We start from the raw sequence: 22657 nt of genomic DNA, 5'->3' as shown, positions 1-22657 counted from the left end.
CATGACATAGCTGTTTTTGGTGTTTATTAGCGAAGAGAAAAATTAGTTATCAGAAATTTTGTGATCAAGTTCTTGATTCTCAGTGAAACCCGACATAAAGCCTGAGAAACCAATCACTGCGCCCGAAAGAAAATGAACAAAGGCCTATGCAGTAGTGAACTGAAGCGTAAAGAAAGGTTTCAAGCCTGTCGTTTAGTACGGTCCATTGGAAGAAAGCTTACTTACTAGGCACTTGGTGACTGGCCCTAAGAGAAAGAGTGATTTTTGCTTCCCGAGGCGAAGCTATTCGAAAAGCGTTTACTTCTACATCTCACCCCAAAAATAGAACAGTTTGCAAAAAGTGATTTTCTCTATGGAGCTGGCACACAAATTTGCCGCGGTTTCAAAGAGCACGACCTAATCACATGTGAGACGAAAGTTCAAGTTATTATTTCCCTTGGCAGGTAGAGAGTTTTTACCCATGGCGAGTGACACGTTTTCCTTTAATCGGAAAACGTATATGCTATCGCCTCACAAAAGAAAGTCCTGAAATTGAATTTCAAGAGTACTCAAGTATTTGGAATTTTCAATGTAATTGAATTTGCTTTATTTTTCCCCTTAAAACTGTCTGACGTCTCTTTGATCTTGATGGTGACGGAAGAGACCCATTTCGGGTTAAATAAAACCTTAAAAAAAATAGATACATATATACAATAACAAGAAAGAATGTAATTTACCGGAAATTTAATGCATATCCCGCCGTTAAAGTTAAGGGTTTTTAAGGTCAATTTTTGCTCATCTCATTCAGGTCTTGTCACGCTCGTCACGTTTAATGAACCTTCACGTTCCGCTTAATCTTCGCTAAACTACCCAGGGAAAATTCGTTCTCTTTCACTCAATAAGCTTTCTTATGTGAACCAAATAGGGATAGATGTAAGGAAAGTAAATCAGTTACATGAAAGATTTCAGATTTTTTTTCTTTCTGAGCTCTCAATTAGCAATCATTTTTCACTTGTGTCAAGAAGTTAAAATTGCAAATGAAGGGCCCCACAGAAACAAGAAGTTTGAAGTTTCATTGATATTTCTTCAGGAACGAACTTCAATCAATGTTAATCAAGTTTATTAATGATAAAGCGAAGGTGACAAGAGTATTTAGAATGTAGTCATAAATGCCAGAGCTATTGTTGAAAAATTCATCGTTATCCGACTATCTTGCTCGAGTAGTTCCCGAGAGCAATCGTTTATATAATCATCATTTGCTCTCCACTTTTTTCTCGTACTCGTCTTTCATTTCTGGTTTAATCTCAGGGTCACGAGACTGCATCTGTAAAAAAAAATGAGACTTATGACTAATTATTGATTGCTTGGGCCTTGTTCGCTGCAATCTTTTAAGAAGTACAAAGATGTAATTGTGCGTTGTCTTCGACGGCGATAGTGTGGTCGAGGTAATTAATAAACAGTTGAGAAACTTAATCAAACGTTTTCAAATTGAGTATAAAAGGATGAGGAATTCTAATTTACCTTTCATTATTAAACCTCGCGGAATAGGATCTCTATTTAGCCACAAACGTGACGGCAACAAAGTTTAATACCCGTGGATGAAACGTATTAGCCTCAGAGTGGCTCCACCCAAGACTGACATGCGATGTTCTCTTGATCCAAAATAACTTTTATCATAATAGCTTTTTTTTTTGTTCGTATTACGCTGATGAAAAAACGGAATTACTTTTTTTCGCATAACATAGGTAATCTTAAACTCAAGTCCGGAATCCAAGTCCTGACAGGAAAAAAGTCCAGGCCATTCTAATATTAGCCGAGGAGGAGCGTAGTCTGGATGCTAGTACTCCGTAATGGTGTCGCTGTTCCAAGTTAAACATACGCACCTCCAGAAAGACAGTTGTTGGTCTGCTTTTGCTTCAGGTAAGGTGCCAAAGAACTTATCTAGAAGAGACTCAGGTAGACTTACTTTTGATCAGTCGCACGATCTGATTGAAAGGAAGCATTATTTTCTTCCATTGAATATGCGGCTTCTATGGCGGAAGACGTCCTCACGATTTTAACTGAACGTGTGGTAGTTGAACGCCCCGATCCCTACTCATTCGGTTAATTTCTTTATGAAAACAAATGTTTATAAGAATAATTTTTCAATTGATCGAACACGATCAGTCTCTCAATCAATCATTCTTTACTTTAAAGTGTCTTTCTATCGAAGAGAGATCCCTTCAAAACTTTTAGATGCATCAACTATGGATAGTGCTGAAGAAGGAGAAAAGGATTTACACACACATCAAGATGAAAAGAACAATAAACAGGAGGAACAGAGTACTCCAATTGGGGAGAAGCCCTTTAAATGCGATCAGTGCCCAAAGAACTTTAGCAGTAACAGTAGTCTTTACAAGCACAGAAGAAGACATACAAGTAAAAAGGCTCATTTGTGTAAAGAATGTGGAAAGACCTTTAGTGAAGCAGGAACTCTGAGAAGACACACCACGATGGTTCATTTAGGAGAGAGACCTTATGCATGTAACCAGTGTGACCGCACCTTTAGTCTCAAGTGGGACCTTCAAAACCACAAAAGGACACATACAGGAGTGAAGCCTTTTGCATGCAGCTATTGTGGAAAATGCTTCAGTTACTCCAGAAATCTTCACAGACACTATAGAATACATACAGGAGAGAGACCTTACAAGTGTAAGCATTGTGACAAGCAGTTCACACAAAAAGGAGGTCTCCTTAGACATGAAATAACACATTTATCAGACAAGAGTACAGCATGTGTCAGGTGTTATAAGAATTTTCACCATCCAGACACACTGCAGATTCATCTCAGGGTAGTACATGGAGGGGAAAGGCCATTTAAATGTGAACAATGTGGAAAAAGTTTTAAGCAGAAGGTACATCTTCAGGCACATCAAAGCATACATACAGGAGAGAGACCATTTGCATGTGATCAATGTGGAATGAAGTTCCGTTTGAAAAGTCACCTCCAGCAGCATTTTACAACTCACTCAGTGGAGAAACCTTTCACATGCATTCAGTGTGGCAAGAATTTTAAACAGAAAGGCCATCTCCAAGTTCATGAAGGCAAACATGTTGACACAAATACTAGTTTTAGCTGCTATCAATGTGGAGAGTGTTTTCACTTTAAATGTCATCTCTATTTACACAGTGCTCTTCACTTTTCACAGAAACCTATCACCTGAACAGCATAATAAAAGTTCCTCTCAGGAGCAGGATCTCCAAAGTCCTCAAGGTATACACAAGGGAGAAATTCTATCATGCTAGGCACACTAAACTGTCACCCTTTATGACATCAAATGACAGCATAAGCATAGCTCTCAAGACACTGGAGCATGAAATTTTGCCTTGACTATGGATTTTATAAATAATTTAGATGCATGTAGGTGTATTGTGAGAAACTTCGGCCTAAAAGAGGGAAGGACACTTGAGCCATTGGAATGTCTGGGATGGCCGTAAATTTTCCACTTAGACAAGTAAAATATGACCTTACATGTCTGATTACCCTAGGTTACAAAATAAGTTATGATCATTATTCTGCAATATGGTTATGTTGCACAATGGGTGAAATGTAAGGATTTGTATGGGAATACACACTGAACCTCTCCACCTGAAAAAATCTGAATTAGTTTTAAATGAAAACAAACTTACCCCACTTGAGTGGTTGTTGTCTTCCATCATGTGACTTTCTTCGGCTAGTTTAGGGCTGTTTAGCTTACTTCTATGGTTCAGCAGCTTAGTGCTTTTTACATTGCGCATGTAAAGCTGGCATTGATGAGAGCCTGGCAAATTCTTTGAAAATTTAATTGGCCAAAGAACATTTGTCTACTACTGAGCAAATGAGATATTTCATGAAATTTTATTTATATGTGAAAATTCGTTCCTTTACTTAATGACGTCCGTGAAAATATTTGATCCGTCTCTATCCCAAGAGAAACCAAATTTTTTTCACAGTTACTGTATGCTTTCAAACAGAAAGGTTCACAAGTATCTTGAATGGTTGCTTAAAATATTGATTCATGCCATTATCTCTTGCTCCTGAAGTTCTGGTTGGCTTTACACTTGAGAGAAGAGAGCTGTAGGACTGTACTCTTTTCTTCTTTCAAGGGAATTTAAAACTCAATTGGCATCTTTCTTGATACTTCCTGTAACATGAAGGATCGAGACCATGGACTCTACTTTACTTTCACTTCAGTTATGGACATTTGTTACTGGAAAAAGCTAGAGAGAAAAATTACATATTATTTCATCACTGTTATAGTGAACGATAACATACAGTAAATTAAATTTCTGTCAGGTGCATGAAAATCAGTCATCTCATCAGACAGGGATAGTTTCAAATATAAAGGAACAGAGACTCTTTTTATTGTAAAACTGGTTGTTGTTTGGCTCCCTATTGAAATAAACATATTTTAAAACATAATGAAGCACGGAGTATTTTAGTTCTCTTTACTTTGCTTTCAATAAATCTATCAAACATGATGAAACTTTTTCCTATGATTAAATAGATGGAAATTCATCAAATGGTTCACATTGCCTAAGAAGGTTAACAAGGAAGATGTGATGTAAAAGTTAGTGTTATCTTTTGTCTAATAATGCAGTCACTTCCTGAATGAATCACTATTTACAAAAGACTAGAAGTACACTTACATAAAAGCATTAATCACAATGCAATCCATATCAGTTGTGACTAAATTATGAGATAAATGAGAGTTATTGTTAAAGTTCATTGTAACAAATAATCACATCCCTTTTTTAAGATAACAAAAATGACTGATGAGTGTTATTCTTCACCCTGTGCAGATTTTCTGCTCTTTGTTGTGTGTAGACGATACTAAAAATACATTCTTCCAACAAGTGACTTCTCATTTTTTTCTTAGCATTGCTTTTGTATTGTAGCTTATGCCTATGGCTTCCCAGATTGAAACTGCAGGAATACTTCCAACAAAATATGCTTTTCCTGTTACTGTTATGGGAAGATAAAGCTGTTATAACAGGCTCCTGATTTCGCTGCCCTTCATGGAAATATGACAAGCCATCTTCCCTATAAGGTGCCCGCAGGTAAAAACGAAATAGGGACTCCAGCAGGAATGAAAACCATCCTCTTTTGTGGTGGCTCCAATGATAGATCAAGGTTTTATTAAAGAAGTTGAGCATGGCTTCTGTAGCTTTACGCCTGGATTCCTTTTTAGATCTGCCTTTACCTGTACATAGTAAGTTTCCCACTGTTACTGTTGTCTCAAAAGTCCTTTGATGTGGGGGGCCGTCTCCATTAGATCACTCGAATTCTGGTCTTCGCATTCCATTTTTAACAACTAGCTCTTGCAGATGACTTATGGGGTTATTATGTGGCACAAGACCAGATGTTGTCCATTGCTGTTGTGGAAAAATTATAATTATGACAGAATTATAGAGAACACTGAATTTTCCTTTAATCCTTTAACTCCCAGAAGTGATTAACATCCACCTTATCCCTACAATATAAATACATCATCCAGCAAACAGTTAATCAGAATACTCAAACTTATTGGGTAGGTGTTATCTTGCTTTAGAAGAATAGATATAAAGATCATTATCTAAACTTACATAGTATGAAAGTATTTCCTCTCAGGAACTATGTGTCTGAAGACCGAAAGAAACAGCAACTACAAAAAATACTTGTCTTGGCTTGGAGCTTTAAGTGTTAGTGGAAGACCCAGATAACAGAATGCTCCTCCAGTAATCCCAAACCAAGAAGAGAAACATCCATAGCAATATTGCCAACAACTTGAGCAATTATATAAAAGAGGCTTGAATGATTGAAAAGAGGCATGTGGTCAACCATTGACCCCTACGAGTGCCTAATATCTAATTTCTCCTTACAATATCACTCCTGAATCAAGAAGCTCTTAATTATTTGTCAAACAAAATTTCCTAATTAGTACATTAGGAAATATGTAGAGAATGGCATGAAGAATATGCATACTGATGTTACACTGAAAAGGGTTTTACAGGGCAGCGCAACAAATCTAGAAACTTAAATTGAAAAGTCAGGTCCAAAAACTTACATTTAACAAAGTCAACATAAAGTTGAGATTCTTTGAGCTTATTCAATGCCATCCTGGCTGCCTCGTGCTTGGCCTTGTTTTTTCCACACCCTGATCCCTGAGCTATGATATCTCCCACAATACAACACATTACGAACATTCTCCTATGGCTTGGTCCCATATTCGCAACAGTCTCAAAATTACACTCCAACCCCATTTTCAAGGTGAGCTTCATCAGCTCAGTGATTGACATCTTAGCCACCGGCTGCACCACACTCAATGTGACAGGAGGAAGCTGGGCCCATATACCTCAGTAGATCAGGATCCTTGTGGATCAAATGAAGGACCAGGGAAAAAAATTAAAGGGTTCTGTCCCTGACATAGCTGGACCTGAGGACAGAGAAGTATGTTTTAACAAAATATGACTGTTGTTATGAGTAACTGCTGTTGTAAATACAAGCTTCTAGAAAACTCCAGACTGCTTAGTCGTGCTAACATGCTTACCATAGAACTTTCCTGAACATTTCATCAGAGCTTCAGTGGATGATTACTAATTTCAAGAAACGATGGGGGAAACTGTGAATTTGGCTCAGTGGTGAGCTAAGATATAGACTGTAGCAGACTTAGGGATTCAGAGTTCATTGAGCATAAGTACTGAACTGCCTCTAAGAGTTGCTCCTTATTAAGAATAATTATCACTTGTTGTTTAATAAAGTAGTTGAGTTTGTAGGATTGTACTGTTTTCCTGTTGGTTAGATTATACTGTAACACAATATATTCCATTGATTAAGAAAAGCACTCCTCCACAAAATGCCTCAGACAGCCCTTCTCATTCAATTTTTATAATTTTAATTTGTAAAATGCCCATAGCTACTTCCACTTCCAAACTAAACCACGAAAAAAGAAAACACACAAAAACAAGAACAAAAACATGAAGACAAACTTTGGCTTGTAAGTGTTGAGCAAACAAAATTGAACTAAAAGAGATGACAGTTTGACTGCTTCATATTGAATTTTAATTTTTAAAAAAATGGACCTTGGGGTCTATGTTTATTTGTGGCATCTTCTATAAAGCAGAAATGTCAAGTATAGAACTTTCAAAGTAAGATTCCGCACTATCAACTGGAACTGTTTTCATGCCTGCATTGCAAAACCAACAAGAGAACTGAAGCTAAATAAGCAATAAACAAGATTGTTACATGTATGTTAAGTTATGTTACATTATATTTACGTTTACAATGAAAGAAGCTTTCTTACAAGTGGACTTGAGGCTGAATACCAATGCAAACAAAGTAAAAGCAAAAAGTATCTTTCAGCACTAGAATCTTTGGTTTGATGGGCAAACTGCCTAGGAAATATGGCAACAAAAATTGATAGTTCAACTGTATCAAATTTACAGAGGATTCTACATATGATGAAGAACAGCAGCTTATAATCTTGCAATACATCACCTAAGTGTTATCCCCAATTTTTAAAGTCCTGTGCCCGTGAAATTTTCCATCTTGTCAACTACCAGAAATAGTACACGCTACGAAATGTAAACAATGTGTTTCCTGCACCAGGCGAGTCGATGACATTAATTATCAAATTAACCTTCAGATCATATTAAAAAAAGGAAAAAGCATACCATGACAAGTTTCATCTTGAGATGTAATTGTACTGAAGTCACTCACTTTGCCCACGAGTCTGTTTTAAATGCCTAAAGGTCTTTCATCTACTTGGCCCCTGGTACAGTTACAATGTAATCAAAATGGCAGCGAGGGACTGGACATTACTTGTCCCAGGCAGCGCGCGGGGAGCGGCGTTCGCTGATGGTATGTTGTTAAAATGCTCTACCACGCACTTAATTGATGCTAATTTCCGCAGTTTTCGAAATTTAATCGAAGCGTAAAATTCAAGTACCCTTCGAAAAGGATGGTCGACGTGAAATTTAGTGACACAAAATTCAATCCTAAGTGGGAAATCCTGTTAATTAAAATGCGTTTGTATAGTTTCAAAGTTGTCGCAGTTAAGTTGTAACTGAGGGTTCATTTACATTCCTCTTCTTGCCGAATTTCCCCTGAAGCATCCTCAGTATAGTTATCAAAGAAAGCACGTAAACACACACACGCAACCCATAATTCCTCCATTCATAACGACGAAGGGCCAGCCCTCGAACTCAACTTACAAACTCTTAAAGGTGGCCAATTTACATTATAAACTCAGTTGACAATTTAAAAGCCAGAGTGCCAAATCATGCCTTGTAGATCCGATTAAGAAATCGAAAGTGCTCTTCAGATAGCACACCAGCGCTGAATGATTTTTAGGCTTCCACATATCATGAATTTTGGACCATATGCGACATGCAGCACGGACATTTTTGAGGTCAAAAGCGAACATTTCGTCTTTATTTTTTTTTTCGTCACATATTCATGACGATGTTGCTTTTGGCGATGGAAGATTAAAATGGACGTACGAGTATGTGACCATGAAAATTGGTAACATTAGGTAAAGTCGCATCCCGTAAGATGGACAAGAGCCAAATACGGACAGACAATTTCCTCTGCTCATAAATTGGCCAGCTCCAGTCTTAATTACAACTGTAACACCATAATTGATTGGATAAAGTGTTATAGATCTCGATTCAAAAAATAAAATAAAATTAAAATATTTACATATCGATGTCCTTCTATAAATATCCTTTTAAAACTGCTTACATCATTTATTAATAATTTTAGGATCATCACGTTATTAAAATCAGTTGATGATGATATGATCTTTTTGGTATAAGAGTAAACTTAACATAATAGATGCATCGTAGGCAAATAACGCGTTTCCATCACGGTAACACGCGAACTGTCATGTTCACAGAGAAACTCGACTGCCTTCTCGTTTCGAAACTAGGCTACAAGAAGTCCCTCCCTTTTCTGGGAATTCCGTCGCGCGAGTCAGCGTTTTCTAGCCTGAATCGTGGACGATAGACAAAACGCACTAAAAGAGATGCGTTTTCAGATATAAAAGAGTATAAGAGAGAGACAATGCAAAAATCAGAGAGAGACAAAGCAAAATGGAAAATACTTATGCATAGAGTCGAAACAAGAGATCACTGCAAAAGGAATATTTCGCGATTGATGCTATCGTTAATTGTCGTAAAAAAAACCTGAAACAGGTTAAACAGATTGGATTTATCTGATTTATCACGGTATCAAACCGTGGTTTTTTTTTCACTGTTCGAGATATCAGAGTTGTCCTCTGGCGAAACAGTATAAAAAGACGTACTGCTGGTGCAGATGAGTGCTAAACAGTTTTAGTGTTACTGAAGGGTCCTTTGCTTCAGCACATATTGGATAAATCCTTCTCCAAATGGGTGAGTTCCTTTTTCACCGCTAGAACATCGTTTCTTAGCTGATCAAGTGAGTCAACCACTCTCAACCTTTTGCAAAACAACTCGAATTTTCTTATAACTTTCTTAGAGCATGTGGAGTTGTTTTTCGAAAACTCCTGGTTACAGGGCCTTTTAAGAACAAAGGGAATGTGAGTCTCACAGATATGGATCAAATCTTGTTTCTGCATTCTCGACGTACATTTCTTGGTAGCAGTGTCACACGACGACTGGCAATCATCTTTGGTGCCAAACCAGCAATCAGCATCAGAAACACATTCCTTTTGCTCCAAGACATGTCTAAGATAATGAACAGGAAAGACCGCGTCAAAATCAATCACTTTTACCACTGAATTATTGGCGATTCCAAAATTCCCGAGGTGCATGTCACAAGACTGTAACATGCCATAAGGGTTACTGGACAGATCCATTACAGAGTCTAGCAGTGAGTGGAAATACTCGAACTGTTTTTTTCGATTGGGCATCCGTAAGTCGAAAAAGGCATCTAAAATACCATTCAATGTAATAGTTGGTATATTCACAACAATTTTAGAAAAATACGGGATAGAACTGGCTGCGTCGAAAATCTTTGCAATAAGTTTTTTCACCATTTCTTGAAAGGGTTCAAATGTATCGGGCACAATGTTCAAATCATCGAAATTCCACTCTGTACCTAAAACATCTGAGACAATGAGAGGCAGCTTTTCAGTCGCATACAGACCACCACAATATCCATGAAAATCAGCAGTCTGTTTGCTGTTATTTAATGCAATCAACATAAATGGTTCTTGCTGGCGCAATAATGGCACCAACGACCGTACTTCGGGGGCTGTCACAATACCATCATTGTCGCTATCACCAAGGGATAGAAACAGCGACACAAGCCTGTTGCATTGAGGACAATCACCAAACAAGGTTTCCACTAAGAAAGAAACATTATCTTGAAAACTTAGAACAACATCTTCGTCTGTTTGTTTCTGAAATGTATTGAAGTCCGTATACCATCGAAGATTTGCCTTAAAAATGACGTCTCTTCCATGCCATTGGCCTTCATAAACTTTATCTTCCATCGCCTCTGTAAGGCAATTTCCAAATTGGATATTTTTCTGTTCACAAAGATCGGGGCATAAAGGTCCAGAGATTTCCCCTGCTTCATAAGCTTGACACTGAAAAAGTGGAAAAATGGGTGGAATAAGGTCTTTAAAGAGAAAAGAAAGCATTTGGAAGAGAACGATGGGATGAAAAAGCGAAAGTAAAAAGAAGGAGAGAGGAAATGATGTCGGGTTATAAAAGAGAACATAAAACAAAAGAATACTGTTGTAAAGTCAGAATTGGAAACTTTAACTAACCAGCAAATTAGCAATTGAAGGCAAATTGCATTTTAAATGTCTTTCAACTGTCGTCAGTAGAGCATACAGGGAAACAACCAAAGGCAGCAGCATCAGCTTCCATCTCGCCATGATCGACTGACCATATAGTGACTGTCAAGTGGAGAGAGAAATCATGCTGCTCACTTTCTATAATAAATAGTTCAAATATTATGTAATCCAAATGAGACTAGGAGCTTCTTGGTATTACAACCCTGGCTGGAAAACTCGGGGTAAACCCCCCAACAGGTTATTTTACCTTTAGCTCCCGTGAGTGACCAAGACAGAATTTATCCTTACAATATCACTACAAAAGCAAGCAGACATTGTCAAGGGATGAGAATGTAGAAAAATAATATTATCATTACCATAAGAGGATTATTAATTGATCCAACACCAAGTTCTCTGAACATCATAAAAATAGTATGGTAGACAGTAAGAGAGATTACTCATAAGATCTTGAGAGCAAAAGGGTTAAGGAACACCATTTTTGATCTCATGTTCCATGTTTTCCAAACATTTGGTACTGACATAAAATGACGTGTTTCTGAGGTTCTGAAGTAGTAAAGAGAAGCAGGGCAAGTTTACAAAAGTTTTTCACGGTCTTGTTTATTTATTGCTTTCGTCCAGTTTTTATCTAAGACAAAATTTTTCAAAACTTTTTCAAAAATTTTTTTCCAAAATTGGTCAAGTCGCACATGTAACATGTTGGTGATGACAGGAATTTGTCTAAATTAACAACTTTTTCGCTTGCGCAGCAAGGCCTAAGTCAGTCTTTTATCTCCTCTTCAGCCCCAACCCAAATCCTTAATCAATAGAAGCACGGAGTTAGCAGTGGACCTGACCTATGCAGGGATATTCTTGAATTTCTCGAATTTCTGATTTAGCCCTTTACACCCTAACATCAGTGTGCATATTTTCCATACTGTTATTCATACATTTCTTAAGATGCTGACAAAGAGAATTTGTTTAATAATAAAGAGCTTGTTAATTTGTTGATCATTTTCTTTGCTCTCATGACCTTAATGGGTGATATTTGTAAGGAGAAAATAGATGCTGGTCACTCCTGGGTTAAAGGGTTAATCTCCTACGAGTTATCATTTATTCTTGTTACCATAAACATTGCATAGGAATACCAAACTACCCTTAACTCCAAGTTCTTAGCCCTCTTCCCCAAAGATAAACTAAACTGTCAAACATTGTTTATTTCCTGGGGAGGGGTGGAGGATTTTCAGGAGGAAAGGTGCAGTGATCAGGCATCCCTAGTAGGGTATAAAGGAAAATTGACGGCTATAAACTTACCATTGAAGGGTGGGGGACTATTACTTTATGGGGCAATCAGCTAAATTTTATAACAACAAAAGCCAAAATCTTCTAACCCCCCTTCCCTCCTCCCCAAGGTAATAAATTAAATTTGGTCCCCTATTCATAAAGGAAAATTTCATACCACTTTTAAGCCCCTATGGCTTTAAGTTCCACAAAAAATAGCCCATATATATGTTGACACTTTCCAAAAGGGAAAATTGACAATAGTATCTTCCCAAGGAAGACCTCCTTTGCGAAAAAGGAAGGGACTGTTGTGGAAATATGGTAGATGAAGGCACCCCTCCAAATACACTCATAACAGTGCAGTGAATGAGGAGGCATGGCAGAGCTCTAGATACCGGTACCTCAACACCACCAAAATATATCCAAAACAAGATATCACTGCTCAAAAAGTGATAAGCTGAGACACCTCATTATATGTTACATCCACGCATGATTTCCACTCAGTTAAACACATTTCAAAGTTATAAAACATAATTGCAAACCTATTTACCGCCAACCTTTTGGGTTAACATGAGTCCAAACATAGATATCCTATGCTGCTTCATTAATATGAAAATTTCAAGAGAGCCAATTTCCTCGCTCATTCACGCTGAAAGCAATACATGAGGTATTGTGGTAAAGCAGATGTTCACGGAAGTTGCATTGTGGACCGTGAACGGAAGTAGTCTTGCACCATACCCCTACCGACTTAGTAAAGGTCAAAATTAATCCCGATGAAGCTCAGAAAGTCACGTGGAAAGAAATAAAATGTTTGTATGGTTTAATACAAATGATAAACTCAAATCACATTTCCGAACTTCTAAAAATTGCAACTTGAATCGAGAAGCCGAAATGTTCACACCTAGGGGACCCGTAGCGGGTTCATTTCAACACTCGCTGTGACCACGTGGAAGGGTATCAGAGGCAGCCACATTGTTAAGCCAAGCATTTGCGTTCGTCTCCAGTTGGTATATAGTAATCATAGCTCTATCATTGTGCCTTTCCTCGGGAGCTCTTCAACATATAGTCCACACATCAATCATAGCGGCCAAGATAGTCTTAGACGGTTAAGAATATATGAAAGTCATATTTTTGAACTGCGGATAAAGACGTGAATGAAAGTGATCCTCGCAGTGATGTGCACTACTTAGGCAGTAGTGAAAATAAGGCCTGAAAAAAATTCAGGCCTGTACAGGATTTGAACCCATGACCTCTGCGATACCGGTGCAGCGCTCTACCAACTGAGCTAACAAGCCAACTGGGAGCATGATGGTGGTTCTAAATAAACCCGTGAAGTGATGAATAGACGGTAAAAAATATGAAAGTCATATATTTGAACTGCGGATAAAGACGTGAATGCCTAAGTAGTGCACATCACTGTGAGGATCACTTTCATTCACAAGATAGTCTTACCAAAAATTTTTTTCGAGCCCTAATATTTCGGTTCGGACTTGAGACTCGCTCGAGGAAAAACAGCAATACCAATCTGGTCAATACAAAATGCAGACTGCAGACCGGGTACGAAATGCAGACTAGGTACAAAATTCAGAATGCAGACCGGGTACAAAATGCAGACTGAGAATTTATAATGTTTTTCCGTCTGATACGTGATGGGAATAAACGTAACTGCGTAATATGTGACTAACACAGTTTATATAGGAGATGAACTTTGTTCGTTTCTCTCACCATAGAGTCACTTTTGATGTTGATCGCGACGTTCGGACTGCAATACTGCTAGTCTTCATCGGGCAATGAGGTCGATTGTTTACGTGTCGCTATTTGTTGCACGTTGGTACGCTGTTATTGGTGCATTTCGATCCTCGTTATTATTCCGGTCCCTCTTAGGTCCTCATAAATCGGCTGTTGTGGGTATCTATGCATCAGGAATATCGATTCCGCTATCCCTATTGGCTTACATATATACATTACCGACTAGAGGAAATTACGCCGTTAGTTACTGGCGTAAAATCTTACGTATAGACATTATCGACTGGACGAAATTACGCCGTTAGTCACTGGCGTACAATCTTACAGTATATGCGTTGCTGACTGGAAGAAATTACGCCGTTGGTTACTGGCTTAAAATCTTACACTATATACATTACAAACTGGAAGAAATTACACCGCTAGTTACTGGCGTAAAATCTTACATAAAACATTAACGACTGGAAGAAATTACGCCGTTAGTTACGGGCGTAAAATCTTACTGTGTATATATTTATGACTGGAAGAAATTACGCCGTTAGTTACTGACGTTAAATCTTACAGTATATTTGTGTCTAAGGCACGACTCAGACCAGCTGTACTTTTACAAAAACGTTACTTCCTGTAGTACGAGGCGCACCGAAGACTTTTTCATTATTAACCATTTTTAACGAATTTTTCTGGTGTGGTGTACATAATTCGTACTTAAAGGCCCATTTCCAACCTTGATGCAACGCGGTCGTTTGTTTTTGTTTTGAACCACCACTTTTGTTTAAATAGCGCCTCTGATTGGTCAGTTATTTTTACCTTGTCACGTTGTCTCAAAATATCTTCTGCGTTTTTTCCCGATGAGTTCGGTGAACTTGTCAAAATAATTCTGTTTAAAACAGTACTATACGTTTCAATCCAGTTTGGAATCAGATGAATACACTGATTTAGTAGATTCCGAGGCAGCAAGTGCTTATGGATCAGTTGTTGCTAGAGAGGAACACGAAAATCCTTGCGAGTATTCCGAGGAAGGTGAAAATGTTGATCCACCACGTTTAAATTCATACTTCCATTTTTTTTCATTGAAGATTGCCATCCTTGTTAAATAGGACCAAGGGTCAGTTGAAGTTTCCTACCCGTGGAGAGGAGCTTGCGCTCAAAAGAGTGGTCGAGGTTGTTGTCCATGCAAAGCAGCAAATAAGAATTGTAACATAAACTGTCAGTGTCGCTGACGTTCCTGCAATGAAGTGACTAAATGTCCGGCGGCTGGACACGGTCTTAAAATAATTAAACGTCCGGCAGTCCGATATTTTTCCATATTTCTCTTCGAAATCCAATATGTTTATACGAAAATATTCTTCCTTTATTTACAATCCTCTAGCGCTTACAGGCAGCCAAATATTTCGAACTTAATGTTTTTCGCCAACCCTGTATACAGAGTACAAAGCCATCCAAGCGCCTGACACTTAAAAACTTTTCAATGACACGAGCGGACACGGTCCTCCAATAACTTCATATTTCTCTTTGAAATATACCAATTTTCCTTCGAAAATATTCTAACTTCATTTACAATCCTCAAGCGCTTCTAGAAAGTGAAAAAATTCGAACATTGTCCGTTTCGCCGACCCTGAACACAGAGTGCGAAGAGACCCAAGCGTGACACTAAGAAAATTTTCTTCGGACACTACCGACTCGGTCTTCGAATAACTAAACGTCCGACAGTCTGATATTTTTTCATATTTCTCCTTGACAAATACCAATTTCTATTGGAAAATATTTTGTTCTTATTTAGAATCCACAAGTGCTTCTCGAAAGTGAAAAAATTCGAACGTTGTCCTTTTCGCCGACCCCGCTGTACACAGTGTATGTAGAGATCCAAGCGTGACACTAAAAAAGATTTCTTCGGATTCTACCGGACAAAATTCAAAATACTGTAAGTAGACTGTAAAATGACGAACGGCGAATGTATTTACCGTAAAACAGTTGACTATATGTCCAGGATGACTCTATCGTTTGAGTTTATCATGAAAAAAATGTGCTTCTAATGAATAGTGCTAATTAGACAAATTGTGGGCGCTAAAAGCCCGTGCAGTTAGACGAGCCATTCAGAGAAGAGCTCAATAACCTACGTGCATACTCCCAAAGGAACGCACCCTAAAACTCCGTTCCTTTCATGCATCGTGATCTGTGTGATCTTGGATCACAAATCCTAATCCGAATACTCCCAAAGGAACGCACCCTAACATAAATACATTACCGACAGGAAGAAATTAGGCCGCTAGTTACCAGCGTAAAATCTTACAATATATGTATCACCAAATAGAAGAAATTAGGCCGCTAGTTACTGGCGTAAAATCTTACAGTATATACAATACTAGGTAATTTAGTGTTAACGACTGAGTTGAAAACGTAAATTAGCCACCGTAAAGGGTATTTACAATACTGACTGGAAGAAATTAAGCCGTTAGTTATTGGCGTATATGTATCACCGACTGGAAGAAATTACGCCGTAAGTTACTGGTGTAGTTACAACATTAGTTAACGGCTTAAAATCTTACAGTATGTGCACCGACGCAGATAGTGGCGTAAAATCTTACAGTCTATAGACTTTGTTAGTCACATATTACGCCGCTATCTAACGACCACCATGGCAGTGATAAAAAGGAAAATTGCACCCGGCTAATTCGTATAAATGAGGAGGTCTCGGTGATTTCGCTTGAAATCGTTGAGGAAAGCGATAATTTCTATGTTTCCTTTGAAAAAATTCCCTCTTAAGTTCCCCTTACCTTTCCTAAACTGATGAACCAATATCAGTCTTGATCAAGTATTGTTTTCGAGGAGCAGCCTTTTGGTAACCTAGTGCCCAATCTTCGTATGCATTGAAAGGTTTAGTGTGGACTGGACTATATAATGGGAACAACGGACGAAGGGGAGACGGGACATAAGTTACACCGCAAACAACATTAGCATAAAGGTAGAAAGAAAGATGAGACAGGATATTGAAAAATTGAGGTCTTTTTCAATATTTCTCCTTTTTTCATTCCTTTACCGCATCGAATGTTCGCAGTCACTTTGAAAAAATAAAATTCCCTGAAACTTCTAAAGAAGTAATGCAAGCGTGATATGTCACTCGATTCAAGACTTGGAGATACTCATTCAAATAAAAGGAACATTTCTAATGTTATGATAGGAGAGGAATCTTTTGTGCCCCGGATAGCAGCGTTCAGTTTCCTTTTACAGGCCTTTATCTATGAAAAGTGGCCGACAAACCGCTGGGGACAAGATTGAAGCAGCAGGCTAAACTGGATAGCGGAATGTCATACTGAGATACTAGTACGTCAAATATGCTATTATCATCGAGACTTCGTTCAGGTGGCCAAGATCTATTACCTTTCACCGACAAATCACCAAGCTTGGTAAGCCAGTCTTTGTGATATCTAACATATTTACAAACACATGAAATATGTAAACGACTGCTCGCTTTGCTCAAAAAGTCAATACTTTCAACATGTAGCCGGTAGCTTGTCAACCCAGCGAGCAAACACATGCAGCCCTAGATCGTAAAGTGTCATCAACTCTGTCATGATGGTTGGATTCGAGGTAAAGATAAGAAAATCTGTGAGGAAATGTATCCCACCTACCAACCAATTTTTTTTTTTATGTATATTGGAACACAGCCTGGGTACAATAAGAAAATGTAAAATGACAGACGTTGCACGCTGGCGATCGAATGCGAGAGTACATTCAAATTTGATCTTTTGTTTACTGCGTGATGTCATCTATTTTCACTCCTAACTTCAGAATGATAGCTTAAAGGTATATTTCTGAGCTCCAAATATTTCGATTCTTGGTGTAAACTAGCCTGGTTGCGAAAATAATTTGTCTTAAAGTTCACTTCACGAACAATTTCCACATAGTTCTGTTTCATATAAATCATTTGGTAGAAGCTTTTGTGGTTTTATTCTCCTCTTATGTAAACGTTGTTTTCGCCTGTATTTTTTTGTGCTGACGGTGTACTACTGGATTGCTTAGTTACACTTCCTCGTGAGGGCAAAACTTTGTTTATAGGAGGACCTTAAACCACAAAAGTATGTGTGCATGTACATGGGGCTAGCCCACAGTAAGTTGTTACACTTATCTCCTCACTTGCTGAAGGATTACAAAGGGGTCATTACTTTTATGTGCATTGTCGCTGATGGGAAGTGAAATATGGAAGTTCTGATGCTGTAGGCCTTACCTGTTTTTGGTTTGCCTCAGCACATTCAAACACTTTACTGATCAGATCATCAAAACCCCTTAAATTAGTTATTGTGGATTTAAGTATTTTCATTTAAGTGTATTCTAATATACCAGGTGTCTAACTTTTTAGTGCTAGAAAACAATTAGAAGCATTACTGAAGTCCAAGCATATTTCCTTTTCAAAACATTATGTTATACATGTGCAGGTATAAAAAAACTTTAGTGTTTCTTGTGGGGAATCAAAACAGGAGAAATGTTAATTTGAGGGCAAATTTATTTTTTTAAGTCATATTACTTAAATCACTTACAACGGTTATAGGAGATTAGTTGAAAATATTGAGAAGAAACTTGCTAAGAGTTGAAATCAATGTCTCTTTTTTTTTTAGAGTTCTAGTGCTGTGTAGATTACTGAATTGTATTATACTTGGTACAGTTGAACCCATATTAAGTTCCACTGTGTTAAGCAGTCACCCATATTAAGAGGTGGTTATTTAAGTCTCAAACTTGTTTAACCTTACTTACTGTAATTTTCACCTCTATTATGTGGTCATCTCTACTAAGTTGTCGTGATCACTCCTAAGTCCCAATGGCCTCTTTGTATTGTCTTCCACTGGTATTAAACATTCATTTAAAGCAGAACCACTCGAAAAAAAAAATTGAAAATAATCCCTCTAGTAAATTTTAATTCATGTTTCTCTCCTGAAATCAATGTTACTCTACTAGTATTTTTGAGTGGGTGTTTGTACATTAAGTGGTCAATCATGGCATAAAAATTGTGTTTTTTGTAAGTGTTATTTATTTTTTATATTATCCCTCTTCTGTGGAACCTGCATTAAGTGGTAATTTTTCCATTCCCTGTGGGTGACCTCTTAATTCAGGTTTGCTGTATTTTACTTTCCAGACTCTTTATTAACCCTTTAACTCCCACAAGTGCCTAAAATGGAATTTCTCCTTGCAATATTAATGCAATAACAAGCACACAACTGAAAAGAACAAAGAAAAATATCAATTAGGGGATTGGTTGTTCATGATCCAATACTAAATTCTCCAAAGTTCACATAAGAATTGTATGGCAGACAGTAAGGAGAATTACTAATGAGATCTTGGGAGTTATTATTCTTTATTCTTTCAAACTATGCTTTATTTTTTTTAGCTGTAAAGCTGTGCTGGTGTAGTCATAGTTACATTGTAGGGTCGTTATAATAATTTAAGGGTTCTTATTTTTTGGGGTTCCCTTGAGTGTTGCATCAGCCAACATGTGAATTGGTAAACATTGCTATGGTATTTCTTTAATGGTTTTCACATGATTTTGGAGAAACACATGCTAGTGGCCTGTTTCTCTTCTGATTTTATTGCTCAGACAATGAAAGCTCCATTTGATTGTCATTGAACCAAAGATTCTTGTCACTGTGAAGCAACAAAAGTTTGGGCTAACAAGCCTGACTGTCACTGAGCCTTATAGGGTGCTGAAATATCAAGTTAATGTTATATTTTATTTGATGGTGACTATTTATTGATGGGTCTATCTGAGTACTTCAACTTTTGATTGACCTTATTGCCATACTGCTTTTACTTATAGGGGAGAAGCTTGAAAAGTGAATCAACATTCTGTCAACATTTATTGGCACAAAGAGAAGTTAATTCGATTACATGTACACGTGCATTAAAACTTTGTAGGAAGTGGGTCGGTCAGGCTCAAGATTGAGAGAAGTATAATATGCTACACCAAGAAAAAGAACTTATCAATGTGACCAGTGCAGTGAGTCATTTCGTGAGGAAGCTCTCTTAGCAGAACATAACCGAACTCATGAAGGCGGGAGAAATTTTGAGGATGGCGGTTGTTCGAAGAGTTTTGTACTACAAGGAGTGAACGGACATAGAAAAGTGCACACTTCTGAGAAGACTTTTGAATGTACCCAGTGTGGTAAGTGGTTTAAACACGCTTCATCTTTACGATTACATCAAGACTACACAGTGGGGAAAAGCTGTATCAATGCGACCTTTGTGACAAGGCGTTCACTCAATCAGGAGGCCTTGAACAACACAAGCGAACAACACATACGGGAGAGAGGCCGTTTAAATGTGATCAGTGTGAGAAGACTTTCACCCAGAAAGGCCATTTGAAGGACCACAAACAGAAACACTCGAGCGAAAAGCTTTATAGTGTCAAGGATGTAGAAAGTATTTTGTACGGGCAGAAGACCTGGACGAGCACAAAAGATTGCAATCCTGTGGAAATGCATGTGAATGTAGTTATTGTGGGAAGTGGTTTAAAAATAACGCCTCTTTAAAGGTACATCAAAGAATGCACACTGGAGAGAGACTTTTCAAGTGCAACCTTTGTGACAAATCGTTCACTCAATCAGGAGGTCTACAACAACATACTCGAACACATACAGGAGAGAGGCCGTTTAAATGTGACCAGTGTGAGAAGACGTTTACCCAGAAAGGCCATTTGAAAGACCACCAACGGAGACATGCGAGAGTAAAGTTTCCTGAGTGCCACAGTGTGGAAAGCGTTTTTTTACGGGCAGAAGACCTGAACGAACACAAAAGATTGCAATCCTGTGGAAATGCATGTGAATGCAGTCATTGTGGGAAGAGATTTAAGAATAACGCTACTTTAAGGTACATCTAAGACTGCTCTCGGAAGGGAAGCTTTTTCAATGTAGCCTCTGTGAGAAGGTGTTTACTCGATCAGGGGGTCTGGAGCAACATAAACGAACACACACAGGTGAGAAGCCTTTAGTTGTGAGCATTGTGGAAAAAAGTTTTCGCAGAAAGGCCATCTAAAAGACACAAACAGAGAGACATACCTTAGAAAAAAGTTTGAAAGTAAACAGTGCGGAAAGACGTTCAAGAAAGTTGAATATCTAAAAGAACACCAGTGGTCACATATCCAGGAAAAGCTTTTCAAATGCAGCCAGTGTGACAAGAGTTTTAGGCGAGCAAGTAACTTGAGGGAACACAAGAGGGTGCATACCAATGAAAAACGCATGGAATGTGATCAATGTGATAAGAGTTTTAAACACGCGGTAACTCTCAAAGTACACAAGCGGGTTCATGCGGAAGGGAAGTTATTTCAATGCAATCTTTGCAATAAGTCGTTCACTCAAGCAGGAGGTCTGGAGCAGCATAAGCGAATGCACTCTGGTGAAAGGCCTTTTAAGTGTGACCAGTGTGACAAGTCTTTTATGCAGGGAGGACATCTCAAGGAACATAAAAGTATACACAGTGGGAAAAAAATCCATACGCGTGTGACCAGTGCGGACAATGTTTTCGATTAAAAAGCATTCTGAAGCTCCATAAGAAGACACATTCAGAAGAGAGACGTTTTCAATGTTCCCAGTGTAGCCTTTGCTTTGTACGGAAGAAAGCTTTAAGTCTACATGAAAGAATACATAAAGAAACAACACATTCGCAAAGCAGTCAGGGCAAGATTTCTCCAGCTGAAGAGTCAAATATAGACCATGCACCAAAGGTTCAATATCAGTGCAGCTTTTGCCCAAAGACGTTTCTTCAAGAAAGTCGCGCAAAGAAACATGAAAGAACACACTCCAATGATAGGCCGTTTAAGTGCTCGCACTGTGGCAAGTGTTTTAGGTGGAAAGGGAATTTGAAAGAACATGAAAGAGGACATACTGTCGATAAGCCTATCGCTTGTGACTACTGTGGCAAGAGTTACAAAAACGCCGCAACTTTAAGAGTACATAAACGCATGCATACAAGAGAAAACCTACATCAGTGCAACTTTGTGGGAAGGTGTATACACAGGCCGGAGGTCTGGAACAACACAGAAGAACACACACCGGGGAGAGGCCCTTTAAATGCACCCACTGTGGCAAGCGCTTTAATCAGAAAGGTCATTTAAACGAGCATTTAGCAAGGCACACCGAGAAAATACCATTTGAATGTGATCTTTGTGGCGAAGGATTTTCTTGTAAGATATCGTTAACTGAACATAAGGAAACACATACAGCAAAAGCACCGTCTGAGACTGATGAACAGAAAACGGTTCGTTTTAGCCTCCGCGAACTGTTGAGCAATTTCACCGTAGAAACAACAGAGCAGGTTTCGATCATGGAAGACGAAACGGCGTAGAGAAAGTCGACGAGGTTTATATCACACATTCTGGATTTCTTTCTTGAGCCTCATAGCATTTTGGCAGGAGAATATCCTGTACTCATATCTTGTTACGACATAAATTTCTCATATGAACAGCGCTAGAGTCCCCTGAAGCGATTTAGGTTTAAAGACAAGATGGAAAATGCATGTTACTGACCAAGTGCAGACGAACTTAAAGAAACCAACTGGAGTTTTTCTTTGTTGCTTTCTTTACGTATAAGTTGTAGACGTTAATTTCACAATATTTTTGGCAAAATCGCAGGAAAAGACAACAAAAATTGTTGATCAGTTCAACTGACACTTTGATACCCAGTTTGGTCAACCTTCTACATGTTTTAATTTTCCTCTTTTTAATGGTTTCAACTTATCCTAAAAGGGAGCGAAATACGTACCTTTTTTGTGTCTTCGTGTCATTTTGCCCTTGTTACGTACATAAGCGTTTTTGTTTTGTTTTGATTTTTTACTTACTGATTTTGAACGGTTGTCTGAGTGAATTTATGCAAATATGTGTTTAACTTTCTAGCTACCAAGATCTGACATAG

At 38.2% G+C, this 22657-nt stretch overlaps 2 protein-coding genes and 2 pseudogenes across 6 annotated transcripts; 2 read left to right on the top strand and 2 right to left on the bottom strand.

The window, feature by feature from the left end:
• Positions 1-330: 330 nt before the first annotated feature.
• Positions 331-4979, top strand: LOC131788646 (zinc finger protein 813-like). Its single transcript, XM_059105721.2, has 3 exons — positions 331-443; positions 1725-1899; positions 2176-4979. Exons 2-3 carry the CDS (start codon positions 1830-1832, stop codon positions 3180-3182), a joined length of 1077 nt encoding a protein of 358 aa, XP_058961704.1. The 5' UTR covers positions 331-443; positions 1725-1829; the 3' UTR covers positions 3183-4979.
• An 8-nt stretch (positions 4980-4987) lies between these two features.
• On the bottom strand, positions 4988-7665 carry LOC131788691 (interferon-inducible double-stranded RNA-dependent protein kinase activator A homolog A-like; annotated as a pseudogene).
• A 312-nt stretch (positions 7666-7977) lies between these two features.
• On the bottom strand, positions 7978-16603 carry LOC131788644 (divergent protein kinase domain 1A). 5 transcript variants are annotated; one of them, XM_059105720.2, is made up of 4 exons: positions 16538-16585; positions 11011-11058; positions 10734-10865; positions 7979-10550 (listed from the first exon to the last, which is right to left on the bottom strand). In XM_059105720.2, exons 3-4 carry the CDS (start codon positions 10842-10844, stop codon positions 9336-9338), a joined length of 1326 nt encoding a protein of 441 aa, XP_058961703.2. In that variant the 5' UTR covers positions 10845-10865; positions 11011-11058; positions 16538-16585; the 3' UTR covers positions 7979-9335. The 5 variants fall into 5 exon arrangements, with proteins under 5 accessions (XP_058961699.2, XP_058961703.2, XP_058961701.2 ...); XM_059105716.2 differs by lacking the exons at positions 11011-11058; positions 16538-16585 and adding an exon at positions 11120-11260 and having other exon boundaries at positions 7978-10550; XM_059105718.2 differs by lacking the exon at positions 11011-11058 and having other exon boundaries at positions 10734-10901; positions 16538-16567.
• Positions 16604-19821: 3218 nt separating this feature from the next.
• On the top strand, positions 19822-22007 carry LOC131788643 (zinc finger protein 184-like; annotated as a pseudogene).
• The last annotated feature ends 650 nt before the right edge of the window (positions 22008-22657 follow it).

This window comes from Pocillopora verrucosa, chromosome 9 (assembly GCF_036669915.1).
Source record: "Pocillopora verrucosa isolate sample1 chromosome 9, ASM3666991v2, whole genome shotgun sequence".
In the NCBI taxonomy this organism is placed as follows: domain Eukaryota; kingdom Metazoa; phylum Cnidaria; class Anthozoa; order Scleractinia; family Pocilloporidae; genus Pocillopora; species Pocillopora verrucosa.
This window is presented reverse-complemented; position numbering and strand designations above follow the sequence as displayed.

Bases quoted from the DNA above. Each gene is read 5' to 3' on its own strand.
- LOC131788646 (XM_059105721.2), top strand. From the start codon at position 1,830: ATGGTGTCGCTGTTCCAAGTTAAACATACGCACCTCCAGAAAGACAGT. The intron at 1,900-2,175 runs GTAAGGTGCCAA...TTTACTTTAAAG, and splicing joins TTGGTCTGCTTTTGCTTCAG to TGTCTTTCTATCGAAGAGAG.
- LOC131788644 (XM_059105716.2), bottom strand. From the start codon at position 11,167: ATGATGTTCAGAGAACTTGGTGTTGGATCAATTAATAATCCTCTTATG. The intron at 10,866-11,119 runs GTAATGATAATA...TCCACTTGACAG, and splicing joins CAATTAATAATCCTCTTATG to TCACTATATGGTCAGTCGAT. The intron at 10,551-10,733 runs GTTAGTTAAAGT...CCACTTTTTCAG, and splicing joins CTTCAATTGCTAATTTGCTG to TGTCAAGCTTATGAAGCAGG.